Source organism: Polypterus senegalus, chromosome 1 (assembly GCF_016835505.1).
Source record: "Polypterus senegalus isolate Bchr_013 chromosome 1, ASM1683550v1, whole genome shotgun sequence".
Lineage (NCBI taxonomy): Eukaryota > Metazoa > Chordata > Cladistia > Polypteriformes > Polypteridae > Polypterus > Polypterus senegalus.
Window position 1 is genome coordinate 93169865 of NC_053154.1, and position 12576 is coordinate 93182440.

General features: G+C 38.2%; 1 protein-coding gene across 1 annotated transcript in view; it reads left to right on the forward strand.

The window, feature by feature from the left end:
* LOC120529609 (vesicular glutamate transporter 2) overlaps positions 1–12576 on the forward strand; it is a 77562-nt gene that overhangs the window by 47569 nt on the left and 17417 nt on the right. The window contains exons 7-8 of the mRNA XM_039753550.1: positions 2788–2930; positions 5192–5341. Coding sequence (XP_039609484.1) covers positions 2788–2930; positions 5192–5341 — 293 coding nt within the window. The remainder of the gene's footprint in view (positions 1–2787; positions 2931–5191; positions 5342–12576) is intronic.

Sequence of the window (12576 nt, forward strand, 5' to 3'; positions counted from 1 at the left end):
AGATAAATAATATCATAAGCTCTACTTTGATCACATCCTTTTGTTGCCTCCTCATAGAATTCCAGCATGTTAGTAAAACAAGACCTCCCTCTTCTGAACCCATGCTGACTGTTTAGAATAACTCCTATTCTTGCCATGTGTTGCTCAATCTTATGCTTAATAATTCCTTCCATTAATTTTCCTGTGATGCATGTTAAGCTTACTGGCCTATAGTTGCTTGGATCTGCCCTGTCACCCTTTTTATATAATGGGATGATATTTGCCATTTTCCAGTCCTTCGGAATCTCTCCAGTGCACAGTGACTTCCTTAAAAATATGTGTCAAGGGTTTATATATGTACTCACTAGCCTAACTAACTAACACGAAGATAAATATTATCTGGGCCTGGTGATTTGTTTGATTTCATCTTATTTAATCTGAGCAGCACTTCTCGCTCTACAATTTCCAAATCCCTCAGTACCTCCTTAGTAGTTGCGTTTACCTCTGGGATGTTATCTACTTGGTCAATTGTAAACACCTCAGAAAAATGTTTAGGGCATCTGCTATTTCACTGTCTGTATCTTTTAATTCCCCTTTACTATTCCTGATGCACTTGACCTCCTCCTTGACTGTTCTTTTACTACTAATCCATTACTTATCCATTGTTCTATTAAGCTGAATCTGAGTCAAATGTTACAGAATCAGAAGAGATATATTGGCATTAATATAGGATGCACTTCCAGTCTAAGTTTTAACTATTTTACATTTACGTCTTCAGGAGAGTTGTAAAAAAATTAAGGTTGTCTTGACACAGACCCTACTTTACCTCCTGATTTTAATTATGATACACTTCTCCCAAAGGTTACTTCAGTGCCAGTCCCTTGAGTCACGTCCAGGCTCAAGAATAACCTTTCATAGTCCTATGACCATCCAGCCAGAGTCCCGCATCCAGGGAACGGAAGATATTACTACATCAGCAAGTTTCAAATTGTAATTAAAGGAGTTTTTCCACTCTCCTATTTTTACTATCTGCTCCCATAGTATGCTGCAGGGTTGCATTTGTTTCAGATGAGAAAGCAGAAACATTCACTGTTTTAGGCAAAGGATAGTCACTTCTAAAATAAGCATAGGATTTTAGTTTTGGCTTTTGTTTTGGAATTAATTTTGGATTTGTTTGTGATAGTTGTTGTGATATAATGCTTCAACCAGCCCTACTCACTAACTACTTTTTTAAATGCCCCTTTTTGAAGGACTCAAAAATTCCCAATATTTATTTCAAATTGTATTTTTCCAAATGTGATCATTACACTGTACCAGTCATGTACCTCTTCTGTGCATGGCAATGTCTTGCCAGCTGGGCAAAACATTGCTATAAATATTGCAGAAAGAAAAATGTGAAAGTGTTGGGGCACTGTAAGATGAACCCCTTATCTTTGGTGGAAAAATCAAAACAACAACAAGGGCATCCTCTCAGATACGAGTCATACATAAGATTGCTCCAAAATGGTGGTGGGATACCTTAAGAGGAAGCCAGAGTGGAAGAGTTGGGCTCAGAGGACTGGAACCTGGAAGTGACATCATTACCAGTCATCAGATCTGTTGAAGAGAAAGGAGGAGCATTAGGCAACAGTGCCAACCCTCGACTCAGAGTGGAATTACAAGCCTTTAAGCTGTCCTAAAAGAGTATGTCTCTGACAATATATATAATACATGCTCCACAGGGAGAAGACAAATGTGGAAATTATTTGAGAAATGCTGGAAGGAGCAGGTTTTGCTCGAGCTTCAACACATGCCATTGCAATCAGGTTGAACTGGAACTACACTACATCAAGAGAATGGATGTTTTGAGGCTAACCACATTATCATTTATAGTGTGATGGACGGCCGGCAGCTCAACCAAGCAGGGATGCCCCGAGAAGAAAAAGATGGGGGAAGGAAGCAACTTTTTGACACTGCCTCCCCCACGACGCTAGATAGTAGCTCCCCTGGAGTACAGCGGTACCCTGAATTCCCGCGGGGCATCCTGGGACTTGGAATTCGGTTTCACAGCCCTCTTGGGTGCCATGGGTTTTGCCAGGGGGAGCTTGTCTTACTTTCCCTATAACCCGGAAGTACCAATGGATCACATGGACAGGAGCCCCGAAGTACTTCCGGGCTAACTAAAGAATTTGAGTTCTCCGTCTGACCCGGAAGTGCTGGCAAGTCACGTGGAAGGAAGAACAGAAGCACCTCTGGGTCGTGCACTATATAAAGGACTGCTGAAAACCCAGCAGGCAAGCCGGAGTTGGGAGGAGTGTGACAGAGCTTGCTAGGAGGTTTGGAGGAGAGAAGAATGGTGTTTTGATATTGATTTAATTGTGTTTACTGTGTCTGTGGTGCTTTGAAGGCACTGTGCAAGAAGAAATAATTAAAGAATACTTCTTGGTACTTTTACTCTGTGTCTGTGAATCTGTCTGTTAGGTTTAAGTGACCCCTAGTGTTCTTCCAATAGCTATCAACAAACTAAGTGCTATCAGTTGTACTTAATCTTGATTCAGTTTTGAAATATATCTGCAAGGCTGCCACCAATGTGTTTTATTTAAGTGTTTCTTTTGACTTACTCTCAAAATTCTTCCAGCAATATTCTCCTTTGCAAAAAGTTATAATTTCATTTACAGTAATTGCTGATTAAGCCTTATAGTGTAAAGTAAGTCTTGGCTATGTTATGAATGAATTGAAGTCATGGACTTTTCTCTCAGTTTGAAATATATATAATTTTCCTTTGCTTGGATTTTATTTTCATTTTTTCACTTTCTTCTATCATCACAGGATGCTTCGGAATTTTCTGGTATATGTTCTGGATTCTGGTGTCCTATGAGAGTCCAGCTGTGCACCCTACAATTTCAGAAGAGGAAAGGCGCTATATAGAAGAGAGTATCGGAGAAAGTGCCAGCCTTGTCAGTGCTTCAGAGGTACGCCCACTCAGCCAACTGTTTGCATCTCTCTCAGCAGCTTGCAATGGAACGAAAATCACTTCAGTCCATTTAGACTTCGACTGTGTCAGCCATAGAGAGTAACTGAATAATGGTTTTATGGATTTTTTTAAACTTCAGGTTAGAATATTACTCTATAATCAGAAAAGAGTGCTTCTGCCCCTCTGTGTTGAAGAGAACAAAACTGTCCTGTTGTGATAAATGGCCACCAACATGCATAACAATGTGTTAATTAATCCAGCCAATCAACATTCAACAGGCTGGGATGTGCCTTATATAGCAGGAGCAATTCCAAGGGGTGCCCATAAGGAATAGATCAATGATTCATTCTGCTATTTGATGATAGTTACAGGTGAATGATTATAAAAAGCAACAAGAAGTCAATGAGCTGGAGGCGAAACTGGGAAAAATTAAACCACAGGCATCACTGGCTACTTACCAAACAAATAACAACGAGCCTTTTAACTTTTTTAGAATGTTAGAATGGAATTGATATTTAAGCAAAACAGAATCATGCATTAAGCTGGGTAAAGAATGTTATGTCCTGCTTTGAGCCATTGAAGTGAGTTGTGTCTTAATAGAGAAGAGTACAATTCCATGTGAGAGCCTTTAAAAAAATGTTATATGAGACAGTGGAACCATTTTTGTAAAAATCATCATAAACGTTTGGACCAGTGAGATTTCTAGTTTATTACTAAGATGGTGGAAGAACTCAAATCAATGGAGAAATTTGGTAGATGTTATTGTAAGGCTTTGTTGGACTGAATGACCTGTTCTTATTAACATTGTTCTAATGAACCTTTGATTTGTTACGTGCAAAAGTGAAGTGATTCACCTATCCGCAAATTATTTAACTATACTGATCAGAAATCAACACTAGGGAGCCCTGCTGCCCGAGGCTGATCTGTCTCTCCATATTTTTATAGCCTAGGGCCGCAATAGTAAATAAAAAAATATTGTATACATATATTGACATAGACTTCCCTCGTTTCCCACCTTATCAACACAGATACAAAGCACAATTTTCACAATAAAGTACTTTCTTCTCCTCTTCTTTTCTCTGTCTCTGCTTCAGTCTGCTTCCTCTCTTCCTCTAACCAGCGTAATCCTCTCCTTTCCGACTCTGGCTCCCAGTGTAGTGGCTGCTGGCTCCTTTTATAGGAGTGTTCCTGTAACTAGTCTCCACAGCACATGCCACACTGCTGTGTCCTGGCCTTGCATCTGGTTAGCTCTTGAAGCTTCTGCATTTTGATTTGAAACGTGCCATTCAAACCTCTATGAAGGAGTAATAAATCCCCAATCAGTTCCTTTATTTATTTTGACGTTAAAATTTTTAACAGGCTGAACTGAAATGTTAAAACAAAGAACAAAAAAAAACGACTGTTCAAGCTTCAAATTCCTTCTCCTCTCACAGTAACACAATGAACACTGGGAGAGGTTCACACTGATGATGTAACAGTAACACAATAAATAGAGCAGGGAAATAAAAAAAGGAACACAACAGGAAAACATGCCACATGATGAATGTTATCAGGATTTAGTGAAGCTCCAAATGACTAAACTTAGTATTTTAGACACCTGTTACACTGGTCCAGAAGTGCCTCCAGGTAAGATGGGAGTCCAATGATGTAGGACTCAGGAGACCCCACAGCACCCCCTTGTGGCTCCCACGTGACCCAACATGGCTGTACCAAACTCCAACTTCCATGAAATCCCTGTGGGAGTCTGTGGTGCCGCAGCAACCTAGGAGTCTGCCCTCTAACATTCTGGAGGAGAAAGTGCCCTGAGCACGCTCTCTCATTAAGTTCTTCCATTGCAAAGGCATTCCAGCCAGGCAAGGGCGCCGGCCATCCACTACATTGGATGTTACAAAAATTGGTTGAAGCATAAAAATATATCATAAACTGGTTCTGTAATGAACTCATGCTATGTTCAGAGAAGATTCCTGCCCCTCAACTGTTGCTGGCACATTTCAGCTTCCCATGGCCCTGACTAGAATTACATTGGTACTTAAATGAAGTGGGTAGATGGTAGATGAATCAAGAAATTTGAATTTAACAGACAGCTGTAGAGTGATATAAGTTGAAATGTTTATATATGCAAAAATATCACAATGCTTTGTAAAGCAGAACTTTCCGGAACATGAGCTCTGAACCCTCTGGACAAATTTCAACTTCTCTCACTCATTAGTCCTTTCAGTCTCACCTCACTCCATCTCACCTCTTTATTTTCTTTTGCAGAAATTCAAAACACCATGGAGAAAATTCTTTACCTCAATGCCGGTCTATGCAATCATTGTTGCCAACTTCTGTCGAAGCTGGACTTTCTACTTGCTGCTAATCAGCCAGCCAGCCTACTTTGAAGAGGTTTTCGGGTTTGAAATAAGCAAAGTAAGTAAATGGCATAGAGGTCACACTTTTTTTAATTGATTGTCTATAAAGTATACAGTATATTACAATTTCAAACAGATGCTATCTGGCTAGGGTAATGTGTATGTACTAAAAATTTATGTGAGGAACTTCATTTTATTGTAATGACATTAAGTTTACCTTGCACCGATTTAAGGGAAACAAACCGATTCAGAAATGAGATGGTCAGGATGGCCTTTGTATATTAATGCAGATAAGACAGCATTATGATCAACCATCTTTCTGCACACACCTACCTCAAAAAATTGCATTTTTTCTTAATTATTTGTTTTTTTGTAAAAAGCCTTTTGCAGGCTTTTGGTACTCTACCTCTGTTTTTATTAAGAGAAAAAAAATCACAAACAGTAACATTCAATTTGGAGAAAGTACAATCAATATAGCATTCCAAACATTACATTCCAAAAAACATCAAATTGAACATTCATCCTGCCCTACCTGTCTCAGACAACTATAACAAGAGAACCCAGCGTGGAATGGCTCCTCTTACAGCACATTAACACAACAAAAAACATTTCGTTTAAAATAGCATTAATGAATTCTTGCCAAATTCTAAAAACAAATTTTGAAACATTCCTCAATGAAAGAAGTTATTTATTTCTAGGCTTAGGTAATATTGGGGATAGGATTCTTACATGTAAGCATAATAAATCTTCATGTCACAAGGTCAGTAGTATCTCTTGTGACAGTTCAGGATGTCTCTAGCTGCCACAACGTCCTTGAACCCAGGGCCATCAATAACATGACTGGGATATGTCGTGCAATGAGGACACTTAACTGACAAAATATGATGTAAAAGTGCCAATGCTTTTGCTTTTCAACAAAGTTCAAGCAGAGAATTAAATCTTCCATAAATAAATAAATAATACCATAAAAATAAGTATTATCAGGTAGAGATTAAAACTAATAAATAAACAAAAAATGTTCCAAAAAAAATAAGGTTAAAATCCCAAGTAGAATTCTTTTAAAAATCATCATAAGCCACAGGGCTTTCTTCTAAAAACTGATGTCTCCTGTGCTTGAGTGTTTCCCTTTAGTGTTTCTTCAGCACAAGGAGACATCTACCAACAGGCACCGTCACCACTGCTGACCCTGGCATTCATTGGTGTGCCACACTGAGCTTTGTTCCCGTCTCCCACCACTGATCTTCAGGCTTTAGCAGAGAGAAGTCTGGAATGTAAGGTTACTCCTGCACCCTGGTGTGCTCAGCAGGAGTGACCTCTGTACGTCAAGCACGGCCATACACTCCTCTTGGGACTGTTCTCAACCACCCATTTCCTCTTCTTATCGGCACTGGCTCGACCATAATTCTGCCAAGATTCTACTTTTGCCTTAACCTCTGTTTTTCTCTCATTCTGTTCTCCTTTTTTTCTCTTCTGCTTGGGCTCCTTTTATATTGCAATCAGACGCAGGTGAATCCCGATTACTGAGCTGTCATCAGCTGACAATCAATAATTAATGACTGTACATATATTTATTTATATAAAACCCCACATTGCCAGGCCCTTAATATGCTGTTACACTCTGCATTTGAGGCAGGTGGGGTTGTATTCCCAATGTCCCTGTAGATGGCGCTGTTGTACAATAGTCAACTAAGTAGTAAATTTGCCTCTGTAATTTAGCACATTATTAAAATGTTTAATTTCAAATTCAGCTTAGTGATTACTGACTTTCTCCTCAATGCAATGTCTTGTCTAGAAAAATATTTCTTTTTGGTATATGTAAAATTTCCTTCATGCCTGGTACCACTAGCCTTTTTCCAAGTTGCTAGGACAGGACCTTGGAACCTACAGTATTCTTGACATGGCACAGCTTATATGTGCTCATGTGCAGCCTGAACTTGTCATGAATTATATTGATCACTTATGTACACTAGGATTTAGCACTTTGAACAAAAATGGGAAATTAATAAATGTTTATTAGTTTTTGGTGTTGAACATTTGATGTTGAGTTATCTTTTAATACTGTGTTTTGGTGGTTGTACTATGTGACAATTAGTTGATAGATCTTTATATTGTCTGATTTTTCTATGACATTACTTAGCTAACATTTTAGCATCACTGGTACTGGTAACCAAGTATATTGTGAAACCTAGTGACTCTCCCGCGCTCCCTCAAATGACCATTCTTCCATGGCTCAATCCATGCAGCTCCAATGAGCTTTATTCTGCTGCATCTCTTGTCTACATATTCATGCCTTTGGTGCCGCCTCACACCACTCACTCGTGGTTGGAGGTACAGTAGACTGATTCAGTCCAATCCAGAATCTTTCCCAAGATTACCAGTGATCATGTACCCAGGCCAATGGGTTTAAACCAGGGAGTGGGACCCATAAGTGTTGCTTTTTAAGTCTTTGATTGTCTCTTTCTCTATCTCTCTCTTTTTCTCAATCATGCACACTCACTCACTTACAATCACACACACATCATTTGCACGGCTTCTCAGGATTGACCTGTCCACTTCTAAATGGCTTTACCTCCCAAGTCTGTGTGACCCCAGAAAGGAAGTATTTTTGATGGTCCTAGGCCTGATACACTGTGTGGAGGCTCATTTGGTTGCAAGGTAAATGAAAGAGATGCAGTGAAGAAGAGGTGTGAAAGAGACAACATAAGGATTGAGACTTGGAAATGTAGAGAGAATGACAGGAAGGTCAGGCGAAGTGTTGGAAGTACACAACTGAACCTCTGGAGTTCAGATACCTTAAGGGAACATATTGCATTAAATAATATTGGATTTGATTTGATCAATTTAATTTTATCTTAAGATATTATAATTATGATAATGACTGACTGACTGAGAACACTTGTTCTGTTCTTTTAGTTAAAACTTTCAAAAGGATCTTAACATCACTCTTCGAAAGAGACATTGGTCAATAGGCTACAGGCTACGTTTCTTTAGAAAAACAAAGATTAATACCTAGTGTAGTGTGGTACTATTTTCAGCCTTAATTTTAAACATTTCCTGTTTGGGTCCAGTGACCCTGGCTCTAAATGTTTGCTTAAAAAACATTATATTGAAATTCTCTTCATAAGAAAATAGTTGTGCTCTAACATAATACCAGATTCAACACTGATTCCCTCAATCAGTGACACTGAAAACACACCCACAGACATTTTGATTAATTTTAGGTAATATTTTAAATATCTCCAATATGAAAATGCTTTGAAAACATTGGATTCCTACTGGGTATAAGGGTTGTAGACACTACTTTCAGTTAACAACAGCTAAACTGAAGAAACCAATTATGTGGATCGAGTATTATTATTATTACTCCATTATTTTGGACTTTCACTAATGAAAGCCTTGGCCTATGGTACAGTGAATGGTTTGGGAGGGAATGAATATTTAAATATACCTTATGTAAGTGGTGAGGGTGTCTTCAGGGCATTTCTACACACCTAATGTCTCTAATGTAAATCTAGTAGTTGTTCCTAATGTAGAATACTGACAAGGTGACAGGTTATTGGCTTCTGATTGACACACTGATTAAAAAACAATTTTCTACCGTATCTGGTTGGTTGTGCATGTACGGTATGTGCCAGGGTGTATGTTTCTACCACTAGCACTCTTGTATCAAGTAATCCACTGCTGTACTTGAAAGCAGGTCTTGTACTCTTCACAGAATGTCATATTAAAACTGCTAAAAAAAATGTTCTTTTTGCCAAGAGGCATTCTAACATCTTGACAAACGTCTGGAGCTTCTCTGCTATGACCTGACGGTGTGCGCCCCCACCAGTATCCACTTGATCACCTCTCCTCCTGCATCCTGAGGAAACCTGTGCAGTTTCTTCCTGGGGCACCACACCATCTCTGGGTCTTGTGTCACCGGGTAACTATGATATTTCATATCATTAGTAGTTTACCAGTGCCCTTCTTCTTAGGATCTTTTTTTGCCACATCACTAATTAACAGACACTGCTGGTCTTCAACTTCTCAACAAATGTTTAAAAAATGCTGCCAATCAATATTTTTGTGTTGCTGATTTTATAGCCATCAGTCAAAAGAAGTTAAATGTGCCAATAAAACCTCTCCTGGAGGTTCACTGTCACATAGGCTGCTAAGTCATTCAATAAAAAGCTATCACTTAACTGCACCTTCAGGGTGACTACTGCGAAAATAAAAAGATACTGAGGTCTGCTTAAAGAAAATGACTGTGCACGTCTGCATTGGCAGAAAATTCTTGATTTTAAATGTATAAGATATTCTAATTACAAGCTTAACTGAAACCTATCTTATGAAGGCAAGGACATGCCCTTTTTATTTGCAGACCTGCAAAGCAAGCTTTCTTGGTGATCTTGACAATTTGATTGTATAATGCTGTGACCTCCGTTTATTTCATGCGTAGTGTAGCACTGAACTTTAACAACTTCTCATCTGAATGTTGCGGAGTATTGAAAAAGAAATCAATTTATAGATTCAGCTCATGGGGTATGTGATAAGCCATGGCACCAACCTCAGAGTTGCGCTGTGGACTTTACTTTCCTGTCATTTTAACTGAAATACTTCAATTAGACTGTTAAAACTCTCCTTCCTTTCTGTCTACAGGCTTAAACTTCCAGAGCCACAAATCATTCATTCTTCACAAAGTGCAACTGCAAAAAATAAATAAATAAATAACAGCAGGTTGCATTCTAATGTGAAACATTTTAATACACATCAAGAATCATTATATTTAAATTCTGTGGCGAACGAGTGGAGTAGCATTTAGCTTTGCATTTGAGCCACAGTTTGGTTTTGGATGGGAGCACCGTAAGGGGGCAAGTTATGAAGAGTGCATTGGTCTCTGACAGACAGGAGTCCACAAAAACATTGGAACATAATTTTATTAATTTTTGTTCGCCCTTTATTGAAATTATATTTAATATGATAATTTTAAATAAATATTATATTTATAATAAATTAAAAGACAACAGTGCAGAGGCTTCTCTTTTATAGTGCGCAGCTCTGTGGGATTTTGATGGATATTGCCCAAATATCACTATTATTTTTTCCTTTTGGCTTTTGTTCTTGATGTTGGCACTGTTACAAAACTAATAATGTATAAAAATGCCTAAAAACAAGTAACACCTAGAATCATTAACTTAAGTTTAGATATACTCAAAAATGTGCTAATTTTTAAATTGATTCAAACCTTATTTTTTAGCTAATTTGACAGCCCTTATAAGAATGGGACTCAACCAGAGCTATACCACTGTGCATGGTGGGGGAGGGGTGTATGGCACAAATTTTCAATTAATTAATTAATTTATTTATTTAAAGCAAGTAACATTCTATACAAACAAGTCAAACTTAACAATATTAAATTTAATTCAACCCCCAACCATGAGAAAGAGAGGAAGGCCAACAGCCAGAGTAAAACTTTAAGAGTAGAAAAGAGGGAAGACAATCCTTTCCCCAGTATAAATGCTTATTCTAAAATGTTATTGATTAGATTCTGTCATGTTTGAACAGATTTGAACAGTGAGAATTTGATTTTTTTTTCAGTTTCAAATAGTATATAACATTAATTACCCACTGACTTAAAAGAGGTGGGCTACGATTCTTCCAGTTAAGCAAGATACAGTAAGTCTGCATGCTAATAGTGAAGTAAAGGCAATTACAGTTTGTTTGTCCTTCTCCACTTTAATTCCATCTGGAAGTACACCAAACACAGGTATTAATAAATTAGGAGTGATTGCGACAGCAAGAATGTCTGTTGGCCATTTAAAGATTTATGTCCAGAATGATGTTAATTAGGTGCATGCCCAAAACATGTGGCCTAGTGAGGCTGAAGCTAGATTTCAATGTTCACAGGTTAGATCTTGCCCTGGAAAAATTTTGGACAATTTTAAATGAGACAGATGTGCTCGATATAAGATTTTCAGTTAAATAATAGTATGCTTTGTGCATATGGAATGAATTCTGTGCATGGCTGCCTTTCAGTTTTTTTTCTAAAATATTGAGTAAGAGATCCTTTTCCCATTGTACCCTGGGATCTTTGAAAGGAAGGGATTTTAAGATGTTTTTATATATTATAGAAATTCTGTCTGAGTCTTCAAAACCGATCAATATTTCTTCTGGAATAGAAATTGAGTGGGAGGTGAGTAAAAATTGGACAGGTTTAATTTTGCGAAATTTCTAATTCGGAAATATTGGAAAAAGTTTGTTGATAGGCTAAATTTGGAGTGTAATTGTTTGTAGGATGTAAAGACGTTATCTACTGTATATACAAATCCCTAAATGATTTAATCCTGCTATAGCTGAAATTTAAAGGGGAAGGAGGAGATGTTGATGATGTGGTGACACAGCTATTGTACAGGGCTGGTTTGGTCATGGGGTAGGGTGGGGGGCTCAAAATGATATGCTTTCTTGGGCCCCAAAATCTGTAGTGCCAACCCTGGATGGGGTTAAAGGAAAGTGATAAACATGGACTTCAGGCCATTTCTGTTGTTCTGTAAATGTACAGTGTAATGTGCTGGTGAACAGATAAAAACACATTTAAGGCAAAACTATTTCAATCCTGTCCTCACAACCGATATCTCTCTATTATAATAAAAAAATCCTGGGATGAGACGAGACGTTTTAGCCTGGGATGAGACGTGACTTTTTCAGAGAGATACTTTCACTTTCCGCGAGACGAGACTTTTTAGCCTGGGATGAGATGTGACTTTTTCAGAGAGATACTTTCATGTCCCGAGAGACGATACTTTGTGCCAAGAGATTTTACCACACCCGGGGCCAGAAATAAAAAACAAAGAGTAGATGACAAAGTGGATCACCGTAAAGAGGTTCCAAAACGTTGGAGCGATACACATGCAGAGCAGGTTAGAGATAATAAAAGTACTAAAATTCAAAAGTCTCCAAAAAAAAATGATAGTAAAGATTACATTAGCACAAACAAGCGGAAATTATTACTTGGTGAAATAACAGAACAGATAAAAGAGATCGAATATATTGTTTGGGTTTAAACTTTAAGTCTGAGACTTGTAGATCATCTAATTCGTGTCGCCATTAGGGGAAAGTATTGTTTCTTCCTAATGAAGAGGCATATCCGCGAGAATTAAAAGATTTGTTGTTTGGTGAAAGTGAAATCCACATACATGAGTGGCAGAAACATGAAGTAGCTGGCACGTAGCGCAGGCCTGGGGGGTTGGCGAGCAAAGCGAGCAGGGGGAAAAGCCCCCTAGTCTGTTTTAAAGGAAAAAAAAATTAACAGCATTG